The 23,490-nt window shown below is 41.5% G+C and overlaps 1 protein-coding gene across 1 annotated transcript; it reads right to left on the bottom strand.

Moving 5' to 3' along the window:
• Positions 1-5,284: 5,284 nt before the first annotated feature.
• On the bottom strand, positions 5,285-21,125 carry SKA1 (spindle and kinetochore associated complex subunit 1). Its single transcript, XM_052660543.1, has 7 exons — positions 20,987-21,125; positions 19,145-19,240; positions 16,370-16,494; positions 14,774-14,871; positions 11,680-11,817; positions 7,023-7,192; positions 5,285-6,078 (listed from the first exon to the last, which is right to left on the bottom strand). Exons 2-7 carry the CDS (start codon positions 19,227-19,229, stop codon positions 5,930-5,932), a joined length of 765 nt encoding a protein of 254 aa, XP_052516503.1. The 5' UTR covers positions 19,230-19,240; positions 20,987-21,125; the 3' UTR covers positions 5,285-5,929.
• Positions 21,126-23,490: the final 2,365 nt, after the last annotated feature.

Raw genomic sequence — 23,490 nt, 5'->3', positions numbered from 1 at the left:
AAGTTATTAATAGATGCCCAACACATTGCTTCATGTGTAATCATGATATTTACATCCAGCGTAACTCAAGAAATTTCATCTAATGCATTAAACTCAAACACCAGTCTAGGCTCAGTGAGCAGTGCTAGGAAGCATGGATACAGGAACCTAAATTTCACAAGGATTGCTAACAACCCTTCCTTCCCAGCCCACAAGTTCTTATCTGTGTTTTCATGAAATGTAAATATCTAATCACTGTTTGTTTCACAAGTATTCTAAAGTTTATTAGGAAAAAAATGTTGACACATAAGATTAGAAAGAATGTTATAATGGAATGCTATTTTATCAGATTGAACAATTATTAACACTTTGCCGTGTATACTCTATGTATGTATGTATCCATTTATATTGATTGGCCATTTATAAACATATTGTTTTATCCCAAAATATCTCAGACATACCTGCAGAAAATAGGGATATTCTCCTACATAACCACAAGACTATTATCAGACCTAAGAAAACAGATACTAGTTCTTTCACAGCATCCAATATACAACCTAAGTTTCCATACTGTCCCTGTATCTTTTTCTTCAAAAGGAAGTAAGGTTCATGGTTTATGTTGACTATAACATAGGCTCTTTTAATCTAGAACTGGATCCCTTTATCTTTTTCTATTATTGACTTGTTTTTAAGAGACCAGATTACTTATATCTGGATTTGTCTGATTATTTCTTCATGATGACTTTTAACTTGTTTTTCTATCCCTTGTGCTTCCTACAAAAATGATAGAACCGAAGTCTTCATCAGATTCGAGCTGAATCTTTTTGACATTATTTCACAGGCAGTGCTGTCTATTTCATATCGTGTCACATTAGGAGGCATATAATATCAGGATGTCCCATTATTGGTGATGCAAAGGTTGAGTAGTATTTTCATTCTCTCTCATTGTATGATAAATTATGCAAAAAGGTAATATATTTAAACTACTATAATCATTTATTTTTCATGATTTCTGCAGGTCCTGAATTCAGAGCACAGTAGGGGCAGCTTATCTCCATTCTTGGATGTCTGGGACTTCAGCAAGAACACTTTAAGGCTGGGGGCTGGAATAATTTGCTCACATGACTGGTAGTCAGTGGCAGTTAATGTGACCTCTCCATGTCGCCTGGGCTTTCTTGCAATATGGTGACAGGGTTCCAAAGGCAAGCATCCCAAGGAAGAGACCAGATGGAATTCATATTCTCTTTAATAGCTAGCTTGGAAATCAGGCAGTGGCATTCCTCTCAATTTTACTGGCTGAAGCAGTTACAAATATATCTCCAGATTCAAGAGAAGGAACAAAGCTCCTGCCTCCTGCTGGAAGAGTGTTGACATCACACTGAAAGAGCGCATGGGGTGGAGTATGGAATTCTCCCATCATCCATCCATTCCGGAAAATACAACCTGCCACAAGGAGTACAGTCAGATCTCTTCATTTAAAGTTACATTTCCCCTTTGTAACTAGAAAGTAGGATAGACACAAGATTCACATCCAGACATTCAAACTGGATGAGGCCAATTTGAGGGGACACCCACACAGTCAAGAAATGTAAAGGGGGATAGAGTATTCTCAGGAGAGGTGAAAGGGGACAGGGGTCCTTAGGAGAAGTAAAATAAGACTTAGGTGGTGATCTAGCATGACCACTTTTAGCTAGCCCACGTTACCTGGGAAAAATGTTTCAATTTACAAATAACCCACTTTTCTATCACATAGAACCTATAAAGGAACAGATTAAAAGATTTCATCACATAAAAATTTGTAAATCACAAAATTTACAAACAGCTCATGACCCTTAATAGCATCAAAACAAACAACCCAATCAACAAATGGGCAGAAGACCTAAATAGACATTTTTCCAGAGAAGACATACAGATAGCCAAGAGGCACATGAAAAGATGTTCAACATGGCTAATGCAAATCAAAACAACATTATCACCTTACACCAGCCAGAATGGCCATTATCAAAAATCCACAAACAATAAATACTGCAGAAGGTGTGGAGAGAAGGGAACCCACTTACAGTGTTGGTGGGAATGTAAATTGGTACAACCACTATGGAGAACAGTATGTATGTACGTGCTAAGTTGCTTCAGTTATGTCCAACTCTTTGCAACCCCATGTACTGCAGCCGGCCAGGCTCCTCTGTCCATGGGATTCTCCAGGAAAGAATATTGGAGTGGGTTGCAATTCCCTTCTCCTGACCCAAGGATTGAACCTGCGTCTGTAGTATCTCCTGCACTGGCAGGCGGGTTCTTTACCACTAGTGCCCCCTGGGAAGCCTGGAGAACTGTATGGAGGCTCCTTAAAAAAAACTTAAAAATAGAGCTACCATATGACACTGCAACCCCACTCCTGGACACATATCCAGAGAAACACCTGATCTGAAAGGATTCATGCACCCTAATGTTCATTATTGCACTGTTTACAATAGTGAAGACATGCAAACAACCTAAAGGTCCATGGATGGATGAATGGTAAAGAAGACATGCTACAAATTGCACAATGGAATATTACCCAGCCATTAAAAAAGAATGAAATAATGTCACTTTCAGCAACTGAATGGCCCTAGAGATTGTCATACTGAGTGAAGTTAGAGAAGGAGAAATATCATATGACATGCTTTATATGTTGAATCTAAAAGGAAATGATATAAATGAACTTACTTACAAAACAGAAAGAGACTCACAAACTTAGAGAATAAACTTATTGTTGCCAGGGGGGAAGAGATAGTTAGGGAGTTTTGGATGGACATGTACACACTGCTATATTTAAAATGGATAACCAGTAAGGACCTATTGTATAGCACATGGCACTCTGCTCAGTGTTATGTGGCAGCCTGGATGGGAGGGGAGTTTGGGGGAGAATGGATACCTGTATATGTATGGCTGAGTCCCTTTGCTGTTCATGTGAAACAATCACAACACTGTTTGGTAACTGACTATGTATGTGTTACTTGCTCAGTCATATCCGACTCTTTGCAACCCCATGGACTGTAGCCTGCCAGGATCCTCTGTCCATGGGATCCTCCAGGCAAAAATACAGGAGTGAGTAGCCATTCCCTTCTCCAGAGGATCTTCCCGATCCAGGGATCAAACCTGGGTCTCCCACATTGCAGATGGATTCTTTACCACCGGAGCCAACAAGGAAGCCTGTTAATTGGCTATATCCCAGAAAAAAATAAAATGTTTTTTAAAAATGAGTATCTCAACAAAGAAGACCGAGTGAGGTCCTCGGTCACTATTGTGAGTCCTTCTTCTACCTAGGCTGGTAGGACTAGAGGGTGGTAAACCAGGCGTCAGGCTCTGCAGAATTCAGCTGGAGACAGTCAGCTGAAATTTGTTCCCCTCCAGGCTGTGAGACCTGCAGCAGAAAGCTGACATGAGGTTCAGGGCATAAAGACCTAGAGAGGGCCATGCTACGGGGGCACTGGACAGCACGGGTGCTTCTGGGCTGTGAGCTACTGATGCTACTGCAGAAGATGGGGGGCAAAGAAAGGGCAAGGAACAGGCCTGAGGGCAAAGAGGCCAGGACCACAAAGTCCTTTCAAAATTGGATTTTAAGAAAATGTTATTTTCAAAAGTAAGTAAGTAGAACAAGCCTGTCATTTTGCTTGAAAATGAAGTTCTAATCACTCAGTCATGTCCGACTCTTTGCAACCCCATGGACTGTAGCACACCAGGCTTCCCTGTCCATCACCGACACCCAAAGTTTATCTCATGTCCATCGAATCGGTGATACCATCCAACCATCTCATCCTTTGTCATCCCCTTCTCCTCCTGCCTTCAATCTTTCCCAGCATCAGGGTCTTTTCCAATGAGTCAGTTCTTTGTATCAGGTGGCCAAAGTATTGGAGCTTCAGCTTCAGCATCAGTCCTTCCAATGAACATTCAGGACTGATTTCCTTTAGGATGGACTGGTTGGATCTCCTTGCAGTCCAAGGGACTCTCAAGAGTCTTCTCCAACACCACAGTTCAAAAGCATCAATTCTTTGGTGCTCAGCTTTCTTTATAGTCCAACTCTCACATCCATATGTGACTACTGGAAAAACCATAGCTTTGACTAGGTAAGTTTTATGACCAACCTAGACAGCATATTAAAAAGCAGAGACATTACTTTGCCAACAAAGGTCCATCTGGTCAAAATTAAACATAGCTGCATTTAAATTAGGGAGAAAGAAAGAATAACAATAAATAAGCAGTGCCCGTAACATATTCTGGGGTCATCACAGTGAGTGTTAACCAGGCCACTTTTTTCTTGGCTGCAAGGATCAGCCTGCCGAGCAGATGGCACAGACATAGACTGTGAGGATTAACTGGCCACCAGGCACCCATATTAAACATCATTTCTGGGTGTGTCTATGAGTGTGTTTCAAGATGAGATGAGCACTGGATCAGTGGACTCAATGAAACAAAGACTGCCCTCCCCATGTGGGTGGGTGTCTTCCCATCCATCCAGGAAGGACCTGAGTAGAACAAAAGGCGGAGGAAGGAGGGAAGAAAGTGTTCCTTTATTTTCCTGCCTCACTGCTGAGCTGCAGCTTCTCATCTCACCTGCTCTGGCCTGGCTTCCCTGGTTCTCAGGCTGTCACACTCAGACTGAATCACATCACTGGCTTTCCTGGGCCTCTAACTAGCAGACAGCAGATCTGGGGGGCCCCAGCCTCCATGATCACATGAGCCAATTCCTCATGATAAATCTCCACTAGAGACAGATGGATAGAGAGAGAGAGATGCAGACACAGATATCGATCGCTCAGTTGGTAAAGAATCTGCCTGCAACGCAGGAGACCCCGGTTCGATTCTGGGGTTGGGAAGATCCGCTGGAGAAGGGATAGGCTACCCACTCTAGTATTCTTGGGCTTCCCTTGTGGCTCATGTGGTAAAGAATCCAGCTGCAATGTGAGAGACCTGGGTTCGATCTCTGGGTTGAGAAGATCCCCTGCAGAAGGGAAAGGCTGCCCACTCCAGTATTCTGGCCTGGAGAATTCCACGGACTGTATAGTCCATGGGATCACAAAGAGTTGGACATGACTAAGTCACTTCCAATTCCCTTCACATAGACAGATAGACAGCCTGTTGATTCGGTTTCTCTAGAGAACACTAAGACACAGATTACACTAACAGTCTCCCCAAGTGTGGAAGTAAAACTCCATTAAATTCTTACAATCCAACCACCCATTTTCCGTGACCACTATCAATCTGCTCGCACATCGTATCATCTTTTTCATCTCAATATACTTTTATTGCAATTTCATTACAGGTCGATGTTTACAGACTGATTTACACTGAAGGCATTTCAGGTAAGCTGTCCCTTAACCACATATGGGAAAGCAGAAAACCACATGGAAGAAAGTGAACAAGTGAAAGTCGCTCAGTCGTGTCCGACTCTTTGCGACCCCATCGACGACACAGTCCAGGAAGTTCTCCAGGCCAGGATACTGGAGTGGGCAGCCTTTCCCTTCTCCAGGGGATCTTCCCAACGCAGGGATCAATGTGCTGCCCTCATATCCAACTTCTGACTATAGCCTGAAATATCATCAGTCTATGGGATGGAATATAGACACTAATGACCTTTAATTCCAGAGAGCCTGGCCTTCCTTGGTCTTCTCTTCTTGAACTTTGGCTTCTATCTGCATCCCTCTCACTGGGACTGGCGCCACTGTCACTGAACACAAAAACTAAATAGGAACATTTCTTAGTTCCACTGTATGCCTACAACAGAGGCTCACATGGTAGGTGATGAAGGACTTACTGTAAGGTAGCAGATTTTTAAATATACATGCTTTATTTTTAGAAGAAACAAAAAAGGAATGAAAAAGCTAAAAAAATTATGTATTAAAAAATTACATGTAAGGAAACTATAGGAACAGCCTCTAAACCCTGTTAGCTGGTTCAAAAGCTCACAAGGACGTTATGTTATAACATATCGGGTAAGCCCTTTCCCTCGGACCTCTGATAGCCTCCGGCAGTGTCGTAAAATATTCAGTATCACGTGAAACCTCTTGTCGACTTTCAAAGCTGTGAACTCCTTTATGTCAGCTTCCACTACAAAATAATGACCTGAAAGTAAAGATATTAGTGCTAATTTTTATTAGGACAACTTTCAAAATGAGTCTTTAATATATTACATTATGACTATGAATGGCATTAATGATTTTGACTATCATCAATGAACCAAAGTGAGAACGGGTATTCTTGCTAAAATAATTGTTCTTTCAACTGAAGTTGCATAATGTTTACTATAGCATTTCAGCAGTGCAGCCTTGCTTATTTTATCACTGGCTATCTGCTGGTATCTTTTGAACAATTCACTTTTCAAGAAGCAATATGGTAGTGGTTAAGAGAATGTAACCCAGAAACCCATGGCAGCTTTATCACTCAACTGACTGACCTTGGGCAAGGAACTGAAGTCCTCCTCATCTGTAAAATAGGAGTAATAATAGTACACAACTCATAAGGATGCTGTGAGGACTAAAGCCCTTGGTACACTCTCTGCCACATAGTAAGTGTTACCTAAGCATCACCAGCTGTTATTACTATTCTAGTTCTGAAAACACTGGGTATCATTCCGTAAGAGACGCCAACGCAGTATTTCTGAGGCTCGGCACTACTACTGTTTTAGACTAGATAATTCTAGATAACTATCTAGACAGATAGCCTAGATATTCTAGACTAGATAATTCTTTCTTGTCGGAGCTGCCCTGTGCACTATAGGGTACACTATTGGTGGTCTCTACTCCACTCAGGACCCTTGGTCTCAACTCACCAGGCGCCAGGAGCACCCCCAACCCCAGGCGTAACAATCAAAACTGTCTCCAGAGATGGCAGAATATTCTCTGGTGGGAAAAGTGCCCCTGGTTGAGAACTACCTCTCTAGAGTTAGAATTTTCTGGAATTACTTTTGTTTCTCATGATTTAGTTACACTCCAAACAGCTGACATGTACACACACACACAGACAGACAGACACAGACACACACACACACACACATATACTGATTTTACCTTTGGTTTCCTTCGTTTCTTCGTCAATAAATCTATGATAGAGATTTCTGGCCACAGAACTCATAGACTTTTTTGGCTGATGTAGGATCTTATATTTACTAACAACTGCCTTGTTGATTTCTTTAATAACATCATTAATGTGACAATAGGTTAAGCGGGATTTCATGTACCTGTAAAAAAAGAAAATGATTAATTTTTTAAAAGAATCATCATACAAAATTGTTTTCTTTGAAGAAAAATATTTACATATAGTGACTTTATACAGTCAACTACTTTATACAAGCTATTAGCACTCTTTGGAAAAATATTTTATAGCAACTTCCAAATAAACTAGATGTGTCTCAACCACTGAAAAATTAAGTAGAGGCTACAATGTATTAGTGCTTATCTCCTCTACTTATATCTGGATGCAGAAATCTCTATCCCTACTCCTTACAGAATTACTGTAACAATTTAACAATTTAAATTAACAATTTAATCTCAAATTCTGATTCCAATGGGTTAATTCCAATATAACAGTTTATTTAAATATTTTAAAATGTTTGTAAGCAAGCGGAAGAAATATTTTAGTATTAATAAATTATATAACTCATACCACTTCAGTTTTCTGCAGAAACAGATCTGCTCAGAGAAATAAAGGGGGGAGAAAAAAGGGAGGAGGGAGGGGAAATGACAAAGAAGACAACAGAGATGAGGAGCCGACGAAGAAGAATTGGTGGTGGAAGGGCTGCAAAGGGATCAGAGGGCCCAGAAGCTAAGCTGCACAGCTGCCTGGCAGAGGAGAAGGATGGACAGCCCCACTCGTTTCGCACTCAAATGGCCTTAAGTACTATCTGAAAGTGAATGTGAAAGTCACTCAGTCACTTTGTGACCCCACGGACTATAGCCCACCAGGATACTCTCTCCATGGAATTCTCCGGGCAAGAATACTGGAGTGGATAGCCATTCCGTTCTCCAGGGCATCTTCCCAACCCAGGGATTGAACCCAGGTCTCCTGCATTGCAGGTGGATTTTTTTTTTTAAACCATCTGAGCCACCAGGGAAGCCTGCAAGAATACTGGGATCCTGCTTCAAGGGATCTTCCCGTCCCAGGGGTTGAACTTGCATCTCCTGTGTCTCCTGCATTGGCAGGTGGATTAAATGTTGTCTCTCTAAAGCCCATTCTTCCAATTCAGTCTCCCTCCTGCCTGTCCTCCCAGTCACCAGAGTCTTCTTGATGTTCAGTCACTGAGTCCTGTCTGACTCTTACAACCCCATGGACTGCAGCATGCCAGGGTTCTCTGGCCTTCATTATCTCTTGGAGTTTGCTCAAACTCTTGTCCATTGAGTCAGTGATGCCAATCACAGTCTTAGACTATAAGAATAGGAGACCTTCAATTTTGAGTGGTCTGTATACACCCAAAACAAAATTTTCATAATCTCCTTCCCTTTTCCCTTCAACAAATTGTGGATTCATTATATATTAAACTCTGACCTTCCCCTCTGTTAAAAGGGGCAGTTTTCTAATAGAAAGTTTCTTAATATAAAATAATATATAAATGTTTAAAGAAAAATATTCATATTGACCAAAACCATTTTTTTCATTATTCTCTTTTCTAAATTCATTTTCTCCACTCATTTTTTAACCACAATTTCCACAAACAGTTGATGCCACAGCTCAACACAAAGACATTCCTTTAAACTAGCAGTCCCCAATCTTTTTGGCACCAGGGACCAGTTTCATGGAAGACAATTTTTTCACAGACCAGGTCAGGCAGGGTAGGGGAGGATGATTTGGGGATGATTCAAGTGTGATACATTCATTGTGCCCTTTATTATTATTACATCAGCTCTACCTCAGATCATCAGGCATTAGATCCCGGAGATTGGGACCCCTGCTTTAAACCATGTGAACTATCCTCTAATTTCCTCAAAATAAGTGCCAGTGTTTTCCACTTTAAACTGCACCCTCAGTATCAACTTTTTAAAGATAAATGAACCAAAGCCCCATGTTTGGAACACATTCTTCTTATCCTAACCTTTTAACTTCTCTCATTCGTTAAATAATCTCTTAGTTTAAAAACGAATACTCTACCATGACTATTTCAATATCCTCCCTACAAGGAAGCATTTTCTTTTATCTGTGTAGCTGTGGCACGTGGGTTCAGTAGTTGTGGCACGTGGGTTCAGCAGTTGTGGCACGTGGGCTTAGCTGCTCTGAGGTACGTCAGATCGCAGCTCCCCGATCAGGGATCGAACCCACATCCCCTGCACTGCAAGGTGGATTCTTAACCACTGAACCACCAGGGAAGTCCCCAAGAAAGCATTTTCTAAAGACCTTTCTACTGCACCGTTCCTCACAGCCATTTGTTCTTGGCAACAACAAAAATTTAGAAAACCAAATAGCATCAAACAACTTTAATCACATAAAGCTGTCAACAAAGGAAATGACTGAGCGGCCAAAACAAACAAAAAAACTAAAATGTCAGCCTCATTCCGAGTCTCAGATTTGTGAAACTGCCATATATTTTTCAAGGGGCAACTATGTATATGAACAGATGCTCAACATCATGTTATCGGGAAACTGAAAATTAAAACAGTGAGGCACATTATACTGACTAGAACAGCTGAAATAGAAAACAACGGACAGAACTAAATGCAGGCAAGGACATGGAGCAACAGAACTCTTGTTCTGCTGGGAATGCAAAATGGTACAACTACTTAGGGAAGACAGCGTCACAGTTTCTCACAAAGCTAAACAGTTTTACCATATGATCCAGCCATCACACTCCTAGGTCTTACCCAAGTGAGCTGAAAACATGTCCACACAAAAACCTGCAGGTGAACGTTTACAGCAGCTTTAGTCATAACTGCCCCGAACTGGATGTAACCAAAATGTTGTTCCATAGATGAACGGATAAACAAACTACTTCATCTACACAATGGAATATTCAGTTCAGTTCAGTCGCTCAGTCATGTCCGACTCTTTGCGACTCCGTGAACTGCAGCATGCCAGGCTTCCCTGTCCATCACCAACTCCCAGAGTTCACTCACACTCACGTCCACTGAGTCGGTGATGCCATCCAGCCATCTCATCCTCTGTCGTCCCCTTCTCCTGGCCCCCAACCCCTCCCAGCATCAGAGTCAGCGATAAAAAGAAATGAGCTATCAAGTCACAAAAAGACACTAGAGAAATCTTAAATGTGTATTACTAAGTGAAAGAAGCCAGTCCAAAAAGGCAACAGTGTATAATTTCAACTGTATGACATTCTGGAAAAGGGAAAACTACAGAGACAATAAAAAGATGAGTGGCTGCCAGGGTCTCGAGGGAGAGATGAAATGGAGGAGCACAGGATATTTTTAGGGCAGTGAAACTATTCTGTATGATATAACGGTGGGGACGTGACATCCCACATCTGACAAAATCCACAGACTGCACAACACAAAGAATGAACCCTACTGCAAACTACAGACTTTAGTTAATATCTAGTTAATAGTATCTAGACTGGTTTAGCAATAGTAACTAATTTACCGCACTAACGCAAGATGTCAGTAATAAGGGAAACTGTTTTCAGTTATGAGAACACTGTTCAGTCTGCTCAATTTTTCTGTAAACCTAAAAAAAAAAAAAAATCTGGATGGACAACTCTCAGGGAAGTAAAATAACCATGCTCTTTGCCCTAGGGAGTCTCCTCCTAGGACTCTATCTCAAGGAAATAATAATAATAAAGGAATTACAAAATAGACCTGTGTAAAAGAAATTTCACTGTACCATTCTTCATAACAACACAGTCAACCCAAATATTTGATAAAGTCATGCTTAAATAGCTTATAGAGTAGTCACATCATAAAATACTATACAACTATTAACATCCAAGTTTTCAATGACAGTTAATAACGGAAAAATGCTCAATAAAAAAAGTAAATTATATTCATAGAATAACTACACTGTTGTAATAACAATCAGAAACAACTTGTTCTGTAAATTAAAATACAGAAGGAAATACTCTATCTTGTCTGAGTGGTGGAATTACAGATGAGTTATCAGTCTCACAACATGCATTATTTGTATAAGAAAATAAAAAGAAATGCAACAATATAAAGCCAAGATGTGAAGTTAAGCCCTGGAATTATAATAGGGATTTCCATAATTGATTCCCCATTAATGTCTTCTATGAAGAGCAATGGAGTCCTTATTGGGGGGGAGCATCTTGTCGCATTCACCCCTGTATTCTTCTCCTCAGTGACCCAGAGCCCAGAATAGAGCAGACTCAAACAAGTGCGTGGCACAAGTTAATGGACAAATGGAAATCAAACAGAGCTCTCTCTGTGCTAATTTCCAAATCTATACAACATACTCCCTTTCCTTAAAATTGTAGCAAAACTGAGGCTACTTCTAAAATGTAACTGGATAAAATATCTGTATCATAAAATGACCCTGAGAGGACTCCGGAACAAACTGATTCATCTCTAGATTTATGACGAGATTTTACAACTAAATAAAAAACAAAATTTTAAGTATCTTCCACAAAAGATTCCTGCAGCATAATGTAAAACTATTTTAGAAAAGATCAATATTGGAATACAGCATGTTACAAATAATATATTCAAGGTTTATGACAATCATGTATGCTGATTACTAAAGAGCTGAATGTTAAAATTTATCTCAGATACTTACGCAGGAATGCCATTAAACTCATCAGAAGTTATAAATGGCATTTCTTTAATACTTCTTTGTTCTTTGAGAGGCTTCTTTGTGGGTGCAGGTTCCTCAACTTTGACTGGTTCTTCAGGGTCAAGATCTGATCTGTTAACACTACAGAACAGAGACACACAATTGTCAGAATTCTGTGGCATAGTAGGAGGCTTCGCAACTGAAAATGACCAGTATTAAGCACATGATCTTATAATTTTTCCATCTTGTTATAATTTTATAGGCAACATTTTCGTTTTCTATCCCTACTGCTAATGCTTTGAAGATCTCAATAGTGAAGGGATTTCCCCAGTGGTCCAGTGGTTAAGACTCCAAAAGCTTCAAATGAAGGGGGCACGGGTTCAATCCTGCTCAGGGAACTAGGTTCCCACATGCCCCATGGCGCAGACAAAAAAAGGTTTTTTTTTTTTTGAATAGTGAGGAGAACACTGAAAAATTAAGTTCCCAAATCTTCAGTAACATAATCACGTCATTTATGCACGCAAAACATGGTGCAAATAATACACATGCCTAACATCTTCATCTGTTATCTCACTGGCTCCTCTAAGTCAGTATGTGTGAAGCTGAATTTAACCTCTAAACAACTTATCTTTCTGATTCCCCTATTTCTGGATGTGGAAACATCAATCATCTTATACTTCTAATTTACCCCACTGGTTGCTAGTATCAGTCCCACCTGCTGCAGACTCATTTCAGCTGCCAGAAATGAACGTGGGTACCCTAGGGCCAGTCCTGCTCCATTTTTTGGTGTGGGTGAGAAGCCTGATACAGCTCCTTCTGCACTGGCAAACAGAGTCCAGGAACAGGTTATAGCTTCTAGGCTGTTAAACTGCCAGGGAAGGAAGAAACCCCCGTGCCAGCAGCAAGTCAGGTTGGCTTGACTTCTCCAAACAGAAAAAGGGATACAGGAAAGAAATGATCCAACCCAGGAGTATACAAAGGGAATCCCACAGACAGGGAGGTGAGATCCCAAGATGACAGCTGAGTACCAGACACAGACAGCGACCAGGCCTGACGGAGGCAGTGCGACGAGGAGACGACCGTGTGACAGGCTGTGAAGGTGAAGATGCCCAGTGCTTGTAGCATCATCCTTACATGAAACCTATCCTGAGACTCCACGCTGAGCCTGGCTGGTTCTTACCTGTACTTGCCTGTTCTCAGGCCCTGCTGTGCGCATCAGCTAAAAACAACCTTTTCTGCCTATACAAAGGTTCTGCTGTGACCTGGCCCTGAATGCTGAACCTAGGCCACAGTGAGTTTAGAAGAAAACCCCCCCTACTCCTTGGGCCACATTCTTGCTGGGTGGCCAGTGTCCAGCCCAACAGACCTGGCAGATACCCCAAGATGTCTTTTGTTCCTCCATTCATTCATGACCCTGCCCACTAATCTTCTCTTCCTTTTTTTTTTTTTTTTTTTTCATTTTGGGCCATACTGCTCAGCTTGTGGGGTCTTAGTTCCCTGACCAGGGACTGAATCTGGTCCATGGCAGTGAAAGCATCAAGTCCTAACCACTGGACTGCCAAGGAACTCCCTAATTTTCTCTCCTTGGAGGGAAATTCCAAGGTACCCTGGCACGCCAGGGACTCTGTTGAGCTTATTTCCTGGAGACCTTCAACTATCGGCAGCAACATGGCTCTTTTCCTACACAGCAAGATTCGTGCTTTCCTTTTAGTTTTCAAATTTGAGCAGTATATTGTTGGTGGAAACACATACACAAAACTGTGATTATCACAAATGCCAGGGTGATTACCTCTTTGATAGAAGGAGAATCTGCAACAGAAGAAGTGTTGTAGGTACTGGCAGTGTCCTATTTCTTAATCAGACTGGTAGATTCACTGATGTTTATTATTCTCCTTTAATTTGCACTAATAATACTTCAATTACTTTTCTGTATATATGATCCATTTCAAAAGTTAAAATAGTTAGGTTAGTCGTGGTATACAAGGGGAGCCCCTTTTAGAAATACAATTTTGTAAATCAACTATACGTCAATAAAATTAAAAAAAGAAATACAATTTTGGTGGCAGAGGACTGGAGAGATGGCAGTGGAGAAATACTGGAAAGAAAACACAAGTAACTCCCAAATCATAAAGACGAAAGATGATGCAAGATCTCATGGAGCCAGACAATGAGAGGGAGGGCAGAGGCCAAGGGGCTACAAGACGGAGAGAGAGGCTGGGGACGCCCTGTTCCCGTCCAGGTGATGGGTAGGTGACAAGGAGATAGCCAATTTAGTCTCACATACGTAAACCTGGAGGAGAGAACAGCTCATTTGTGAGACTCCCAGCAAGCAGTTCAAACAGCTGACACAGGGGCCATGTCAAGGCTGGAGTTGGACATCTGGGAGCATTAATAACGGTGTTAAGTAACAGTGTCTTAGGAGACACTTGTAACTTAAAGGAGGGCAGAGAACAGGGGGGCAGCCTAGTCAAAGATGTAGGATGGCCTCTTTTCGGGGCTTCAGGAGAAAGGGCAGGCAGGAACATCTACCAGCAGTGAATAGAGAGTCAGGACAGGAGTTTCAGGGTAAAAATAGAGCTAAGCCTTTGTTCCTTGAGCTATTTTTAAGATAGGAGGCTCATTAAGTTTATTTTTACCCTAAGACAGTGTTTTTCAAGGGTCAGGTGAGATCTTCCACCCCCACAATGTCTGAAGGCATTTTTCATTGTCACCACCTGGGTGGAGGGTGCCGGGGGGAGGAGGGTACAGGAGAGCTACTGATACTCCATTGGAAGAGAGCAGGGATGCTGCTAAATATGCTATTTTTACAGAAAAAAACTATCTGACCTCAAATGTCAACAGAGCCAATGTTAACAAACTCTGCTCTGAGGGACTGATCCTTGGGAAAGAGGCACCACATTTTCCCTAGAGACACTGGGATAAGAAAACTGGTAAAGATGAGGGAAAGATTATTTCTTGTGTAAGTGCAAACAAAACAAAACAAAACTGGATAATCACTAACAAAACTGCAAGTATATCGAAAAGCAAAAAGATCTAAAGTGCTTGTTTTAATAGTTTTCTAAGTCCAGAGAATAAAAATAATTATAAACACACTTACAAGCTCTGGGTAACTGTTACTTGAGGCAAATGGGGAGGGATGTTTTCTTTGAGATGCTCCACGTCTTTATAATCTTCTTCAAGAGATTCAAAGAGTTCCTTTAAAAAAAGAAAAAAGCTCACAAATAAGCATCTGTCCTGCCTATGTGTGTTTTAACATGTTAAAAAGAGCAGGAAAGACTGAGTTCAACTACAATGATGCTGAGTGGAAGGGGTTAAAAAGCACTGAACTCTGCAATATTTAAAAGAAGCCCTTTGGTTTCTAGAGCTGACTTGGGATAGTGATACATTATTTTTCTCTACTGGATTTGTTCAGAGAACAATTGCTAGAATAACATTACAACAGACAGGATTGACATGCATGTCTTTCTAAAATACTTCAACCTTGGGAAGCAACTAAAAAGTATATGAAAGATTTATGTTTGTCATTCTGGTAAAAGTGCTTTTGCTGACTTAGCAAGCATTCCCCGGCACCAAATGATAACACACTCCTGGAATGCAAGGACGAGATATTGCTTAGGAAGGTTTTGTATATTCTAGCTTAATGAAAATTTCTACTTGATCATAACTGCCTTCATTTTGTGTTGTCTTTATTTAACTTTCCCAAGAATCTGAGGAAATTCAATAAGAAAAAATACTCTGTACCTTTGGATCCCTGTCATCTGATTTTCAGTCATCATGTAAATAAAAATTCCAAACAGGCTTTAATCCTGAGTTGGACCTTCTCTAAACTCACACCTAACCCTGGGCCTTATTGGGCAAGGTAGAAATGTAACCATTATTGGTCTGTTTTGAATTCGTATGACATCTTTCTTTTAAAAACCTGGATCATGTTCAGAGATACTGATCTCATTTCAACCAACAGCAGGATAGGCATAATCATGTCCAGTCCTACAGAAAATCCCCTGAAAAATCTTTACAGACACTGAGGATTATAACATTTGAAAAGGACTATAGAAGCCACCTTGATCAATCCAACTGAACATATCAGTGGCTCTAAGAGCACGAGGTAATTATGGTACAGATTCTTTTCCCATCCTATCAGAAGCATTTTTATTAGGTAAAGGCTTATTTAGAACAAAATGTGTGTGTGAATGAGGCTCAAGTGTTTTTTTTAACCTGAGAATCTTTACACTACAATCTGTACAAACAGAAAGAAATGCACAATAGAAGGGACCCAAGAAATACTTCAGTATGACCCATTACTTTTCAATTAAGGGCACTGAGACTCCAAGAGTTTCTTAGGGTGGCAGAACACGCTGGGGGAGCCCGGGTGGGAAACCATGTCTCCTCAACCCAGGGCAGGCACTCCTCCCACACCATACTCCCAGGAGATCATTTATTTAAATTAAACCTCCCAAGAATTATTTAGGAAATATTCCCTTCTTAGTAAATAAATTGGCTACCAGCATGGAGAAAGAAATACCTCTGGAACTCTGGAGTCCTTTACACTGGGAAAACAAAATGCAAATAGTACTCTTTACTGTTAATAATCAAAGCTAACAACATTATAAAGAATCCTTACGAATTCCCTGGTGATTAGGTGTTTATATTAATTGCCTTTTTTATTTTGTTTCATCACTAGAAAAACCATTACCTTGAGGGAAATGTTGGTTTGTTCTTGATACTGAATTTCCAATTCCAATTTATTTAGAAGTTCATTTACTACAATGATCTCATCTCCTATTTTATTTAAAATGGTCTTCAAGGTAGGCTCTTTCCCTATTAATAAACAAAGATGAAATGGAAAATAAAACATACAGAAAACCATAAAACCTACATGTAGCCAAGGGAACTCCTGGAACAGAGCCTTAGGGTAAAGGGACCCTGAGGAAAGAACAATGTTTCAGCCCCTAGGACTTGTCTCCATGAAGAATCTTAAGAACTCGTTACTAAGTAATATGAAAAAAAGGAAGGAGGAGGTAAATACAAAGTATCCCCTGAATCTTTTGTTTTTGGAAAATTCTTCCACTATAATAAAGCACTTAGAAATGCTAGATAAAATAAACACCCTTTTGCATGCATAGTTGAGCTCTTAGGAGAAAAAAGGTAAATCTCCATGAGTTTCAACTTGAAGAAAGAATCACAGACCAGATAGAATGTATGAGCTGATGCTGCAGTAGCCCTAAGGAGGGGGGTGGGGGGCATGCAGAAGTGGGACTCAAGGTGCAGAGAAATGCAGGAGAGAGGAGGTTGTCAACCTCAGCAACCTAATATATTTGGTTTTAATGGGGATAAGAGTCCCGGCTTTGGGCCTTTAAAGCACAGGATGCTGGAAGTGAGAATCCTGAAGCAGGCCAGGACTCTCTTCATGGGATATATCCTGTGAATGTGTAAACCTGAAAAATTCTAATCACTGGCCAGAAAGATAAGCTTACATTCTGGACTGGCCTGCAAGTGTCTGGGGTAGGCAGGGGAGAGTAGCCTGCTCTCAAGTTCCCAGCCCCACCGCCGGGCCCCTCTCCCCAGCTTCATAGATACAAGGATGGGAAAACCAGAGAAACTTCCTCCTTAGAAATAAAAGAAGTAAAAAAAAAGATTTTTTTTTTAAAGACACCTCAAAAGCACAAAAGGGAAAACCATCCTCATAACCAAATATTTTCCATCTTCTCTTCTAACAACCAAATCATGAAACATCCCTAAGTGAAAACAAAATGTGACCACACTGGAGATTACAGATGCAGAGTGAAATGGCTAGAGTTTCTAGGCCTGCAGTCAGAGACACCAGCACTTGCCCTCAGATAATTAATGAGAAGCAAGAAAGTACATAGAAGAGGTGTGGGCACTCTGCTTGCAACCTAGTAAGGCACCCACTAAAGGCAAGCTGTTACAAATCAACAATCTAATAAAGCATTTGACCGTAACAGCTGAAAGAAATGAACAAATAAACGAGAGTACTGATGTCTCTGCTGAGACTAATCTCAGGGGGATTAGTCGGCGATACTGGTATCTCAAATAACCCAGTCACCTAAATTTTAGGGCCTTGTTTGCTGATCTGTAGTAAAATAAGTGCACTAAGTAAATTCACTACTTTTGATAGTAGCAATCTACTAAATTACAGCAGCCAACGTGGCAAACATATTACTGGGCTTTCCTGAATAGGCTGCGGAACCGAACAGACAAATTATTCTCCCCACGTACAAACAACAGTTACCATATTCTCCCCACGTACAAACAACAGTTACCCGGTGAGTAGTAACCTAACAGGTCAGACTGCTTCTGCCAGGCCTCATGCTTCAGTGGGGCCATTTGAATTCAAAGTTGGATAGTTTTATAATCTCTAAGTTATATTTATCCAAGAGTAATCATGCTCTCAGAAAATCTAAAGACTACTTATTAAATATTTAAATGTCCTTTTTAGATTATTCCATAAAACAGGCATAGAAATAGACAAGTACTATACTGGGAATCAGGACACAAAAGCTGTAGTCCCAACTGACCACTGATAAGCAGGAGAACTTGGGCAAGTCACCTGACTTCTAGAGCCTCAGTTTCCTCATATGAGACTGGGGGCTACAGAAGAACCCACAGTTGCTTCAGCTTTAACTATCTACAGAATACATAGCCACCAACTGTAAACCGGATGAGTCTCTTTATTAGTGGTTCTCGACAAGGAAGGGAGAATATGCAAGTCTCAGAAGGACATGTAAAATTTGAAAGGACATTCCAACAGTATAATTTCATTTTTGAATTTTTTAAAAAGTATCCGTTCAAAATACAATAAAAGTTCAACAGGATCCCCCCTGCAGATGGAATTCTGCCTATCAAATCTTTAGTTCTCCTAGATAAGGCTGGAGAGCACATCGTTTTTGTAAATGATATTTTTCCAGGATCCCGTTTCTCTGCACTTCAAACTAGTTTGGAAGATGGTCACAACCTCCAGGTTTCTGGATGTTAAAATAATTTATTTCATTTTCAATTAGCTGTTTCCTAGTGATATATATTGGTAATATTGATATATATTGATAACCTTCCTTATCAAAGCAGTCTGCAATATGAGTTATGGGATACTTCTATCGCTATGGGTGTTTTCCATTTCTGGTTTTTTCCTTATCTTTTAGTATCTCTGCTTAGCTCTAGAATCAGAAACTCAACATAACCTTAAAATCTTACTACTCAGCCTTGTGTGTCTCAGAAAAACATAAATAAATAAATGTAATTATTAGCTAGTTCATTGTTCAATGTGATTTACACTTTAGTATCCTCTGCCATATTCAAAATACAGATAGCAGATTGCTTTAAAAATCACTATTCAAAACTGAAAATTAACTTTCTAAGATACATTCACTTATCCACGCATAAGATATCAAAGTGGGACAATAATCAAAACGTATTTTCAATATACAAAGTCAGTGGAATCTGTTTTACTTACCACAATTTCTCAATGACACAGTTTTTTTAATATTGCCAATCTTTTCATTAATATGAGAGCATAACCGTTCCAGATCTGAGGCCATCCTTTAAGCCTCTGAAGAAAAAAATATAAACACATTTACCAAAAAAAAAAAAACAAATTTCTGTTCACTTTCAAAACTTAAGAATGATAAATATCCAGTAAGTCACATCTCCTGGAAAACAAAGTACAAAAACTCATGAGTAATATCTTTCAATTCTACAAAATTCAGTTTCTAACCAAGGAGATCAAACCAGTTAATCCTAAAGGAAATCAATCCTGAATATTCATTGGAGGGATTGATGCTGAAGTTCCAATACTTTGGCCACCTGATGCAAAGAGCGACTCACTGGAAAAGACCCTGTTGATGGGAAAGATTGAAGGCAGGAGAAGGGGACGACAGAGGACAAGATGGTTGGATGGCATCACTGACTCCATGGACATGAGTTTGAGCAAGCTCTGGGAGGTGGTGAAGGACAGGGAACCCTGGCAGTGCTGCAGTCCATGGGGTCGCAAAGAGACACGACTTAGTGACTGAACCACCACCACCAATGTCCAGTAATGACCCGTCTTAGAGCTTTCTATAGTCAGTTCAGTCGCTCAGTCGTGTCCGACTCTCTACGACCCCACGAATCGAAGCACGCCAGGCCTCCCTGTCCATTACGAAATCCCGGAGTTCACCCAGACTCACGTCCATCCAGTCGGTGATGCCATCCAGCCATCTCATCCTCTGTCGTCCCCTTCTCCTCCTGCCCGCAATCCCTCCCAGCATCAGAATCTCTTCCAATGAGTCAACTCTTCGCATGAGGTGGCCAAAGTATTGGAGTTTCAGCTTTAGCATCAGTCCTTCCAAAGAACACCCAGGATTGATCTCCTTTAGAATGGACTGATTGGATCTCCTTGCAGTCCAACGGACTCTCAAGAGTGTTCTCCAACACCACAGTTCAAAAGCGTCAATTTTTCGGCGCTCAGGTTTCTTCACAGTCCACCTTTCACATCCATACATGGCCACTGGAAAAACCACAGTCTTTCTATAGTCAGTGCATCCCAAAGCAAGGTACAGAAGACAAGACTGTGTCATTTCCTCAGAGATTCAGGCGGACAAATATGCTATTTATACAGAAAGACAACATCAGTATTGTCTCTGAAAACTTAAATACCCGAGAATTTTAAGGAAAAACACAGGAAGTTCAAAGAAACGGGTCCAGGGAAGCATTTCTCCTACGCTGTGGGGACTGGGGCTTTACTACTGGGATCGGTAAGGAGGCGGACCCAGGAGGAGGAAATGGCAACCTCCTCCAGTATTCTTGCAGGGAAAATCCCACGGACAGAGAAGCCTGGCTCTTCTATAGGGTCTTTTACTGAGCACAGCAAAGCCCACAAGGAGACGGAAGGAGGGGAAGGAAAGAAATCCGGTACTGTTCGTTCACTTCAAGGGAGGTGAAAGAAAGTGAAAAAAGAAAGTGAAGTCGCTCAGTCGTGTCCGACTCTCAGTGACCCCATGGACTATATATATAGCCCACCAGGCTCTTCCGTCCATGGGATCCTCCAGGCAGGAATACTGGAGTGGGGCTGCCATGTCCTCCTCCAGGGGAGCCGACGCAGGGTTTGAACCCGTGTCTCCCGCATTGCGGGCAGACGCTTTTACCCTCTGAACCAGCAGGGAAGCCCGAGGGTAGGTGAGAAGGTCTAAATAAAGCCTCCACTCCAGCTAACGCGGCTAAGGCCCGCTCCTCATCCCGGCCCGCGCCGCCCCGGCCCCCCGCCCCGCCTAAACAATGCCCGCTTCCGAAGGGGGGATCTTCAACACCAGACTCTAACCTCGTGCGGGTCCGGGAGCAAAGGGCCCACTCAGTGGGGTCGCGAGGCGCCGAGAACCGCCCCCTCCCCCACCCAATCTCGGTCGGAAGCGTAGGGTCTCGAGACCTGGCTCCGGGAGCGAAACTCAAACAGCCCGCTGGTACTCGGTGCCGCGCAAGCGCACAGCCGCACTCCCGCACTCGACGCCGCGCAGGCGCACAGCCGCACTCCCGCACTCGACGCCGCGCAGGCGCACAGCCGCACTCCCGGAAGGCTGCTCGGAGGGATCACGCTTTTCCGCGTTTATCCGGGGCCACAGCTGGGCGGGGCCGGGGCGGGGCCCGGGCTGGGGGCGGGGCCGATCTGGGGGAAAAGGCGGGGCCGGATTGGCTCCGGCGCCGAAGACTACCAACGCGCTTAGCAGACTGTACCCCTAGCCAGAGCCCAGCGCTCGGGCGATCAAATCGCGAGCTTCAACACTGGATCACCAAACTGGCCGCACATTAGAATCACCAGGGCAGCTTTTACAAATTCCAGCGCCCAAGCTGTACCCTAAATCAATGAATTCAGACACTGTAAGTGGGGTCCAAACCTTAACATTTTTAAAAGCACACCAGGTACTTCCAGAAAGCAGCCCACTTAGTGAGCTGTAAGACTGAAAGATCCTCCCTTCTTTCGTGGAGTTAACAACCTCTGTAAGGGCAAATGCAAATTAAAAAAAAAAAGTTTAATTCTCTGAAAAAAAGAGGAAAAGTTGCCCAGGGCTGGTGTGGCAGCTACACAGTCATCACGGACCCAAGTTCTGTCTATCTTTTCCACCCATCCCGATGGCATCATGCGTTCTGGTGTGAAGTTTTCCTGTGATGCAAAATAACTCGGTACCTTTCTCAGTTCTTTGAGAAAGAACTAGCTGAAGAAGCACCTTTAAAGAGTATTCCCGGAAACCACACATAATGAGTTCTATCTGCTTTCCATCGGTCACTCACATCTACAAGGGAGACTAGAAAAAAATAAAATCATTGAAATTAAAAAAAAAAAATCTGGACAGTTACATTGCATCCTCAACAATAAAGGGGTTCTTTTTGTAAGTGAGAAGGAGAACAGAGATTCTGGGGGCAGTGAACAGCTGCCTTGGCCATTTCTACTTATTATTCTCTAAAAGTCTTTTATTACTGAAAAATGTGAACATATACAATTAGGAGAGTACAATGAACCCCACGCTCAACCCATCATTGGGTTTTGACCACTATTAATTTATAGCAAATATTGTTTCAGCTATACTTCATCTCCTCCCACCTCTTGCCTCCCAGAATATTTTGAAACATATCTCAAATGTATCTTTTCACCTAAAAACATTTCCATGTTTATCTCCTAAAGATAGAAACTTTTAAAAAAGTGTTTATTTTTAAAAACTGTTGGTTTTTTAAAGTAGAATTCAAACAAGATTTACAAATTGTTGTTTGGTTGATACATTTCTTAAAACTCTTTAGATTGGGACACACCTTATTTAGAGCTAAAATCCTATAGCAGGATCAAAGCCTTTCATTGTAGGGCTAAATGTACAGCTTAGAATATCAACTCTACAAAAAATAACATAATAACAGAAATTCACCCTGCAGCATCAAGGGCAAACATTATCAGATTATTTCCCATGAAAAAAATGAAGAAGAAGACAGCTTAAAAGTACTGAATACAAGAGAAGGGGGAAATGTGGGGGAAAAATACAGAAATGAGCATTTGGATCATACTATCTACTTCTGATTTCTCTCTGGGACTTGGCAGGACTCCTTCAGCTGCAATGACAGAAACTCAATCCAAACTGACTCAGGCAAGAAAAAGATTTTATTTGGCTTATAAAATTGTAAAGTGTGTGTGTGTGTGTGTGTGTGTGTGTGTGTGTGTGTTTAGTTACAGCTGAACCCAGGTACTCATACCTTTAGGAAACCACTCCATCTCTCAATTATGTGTTCCTCTGTGTTGGTTCCATTCTCAGGCGGCCTGTTCCCTATGATGACCACTGGTATCTCCAGATTTATACCCTACTGGGTTAGCAGTTCTCGATTTCCTTAGAGATCTAGCAAAACCCCCAGGACTGAATCTCATCAGTCTGACTTGGGTTATCTACTCACTCCTGAGTCAATCAGTCTATTTGAAATGGCCTGATTCACTAGACAGCCTGGAGTTGGAAGCCAGGATAGCCTTACCCTACAGAGTCTCAGAGTAGGACAGAGGTAATTTCTCAAAGGAACATCTAGCAACATTTATGAGACAATGGGGACAGGGAGATATGAAACAAAACAAAAACCTTCTTCAGAGTTATGACCACATATATCCAAGAGGAAAAAAGATGGAAAGAGCAAGATGTAAGAAATTGCTGGACCGTTCCTTGCAAGAAATATGAGCAAAAGTGATGTGAACTCTAGTCTTCAGGAGCAAATAATAACAACAATAACATCAGTTAACATTTATGGGGTACTTATTCTAATTTAGGCATTTTACATATGTTATCCTATTTAACCTTTGTA

This window comes from Budorcas taxicolor, chromosome 22 (genome assembly GCF_023091745.1).
Source record: "Budorcas taxicolor isolate Tak-1 chromosome 22, Takin1.1, whole genome shotgun sequence".
NCBI classification, from domain to species: Eukaryota; Metazoa; Chordata; class Mammalia; order Artiodactyla; family Bovidae; genus Budorcas; species Budorcas taxicolor.
Note: the sequence above shows the minus strand (reverse complement) of the source record. Positions and strands in the feature narration are given on the sequence as shown.

Bases quoted from the DNA above. Each gene is read 5' to 3' on its own strand.
- SKA1 (XM_052660543.1), bottom strand. From the start codon at position 19,229: ATGGCCTCAGATCTGGAACGGTTATGCTCTCATATTAATGAAAAGATT. The intron at 16,495-19,144 runs GTAAGTAAAACA...GTTTATTAATAG, and splicing joins TGTGTCATTGAGAAATTGTG to GGAAAGAGCCTACCTTGAAG. The intron at 14,872-16,369 runs GTAATGGTTTTT...CTTTTTTTAAAG, and splicing joins AAACCAACATTTCCCTCAAG to GAACTCTTTGAATCTCTTGA.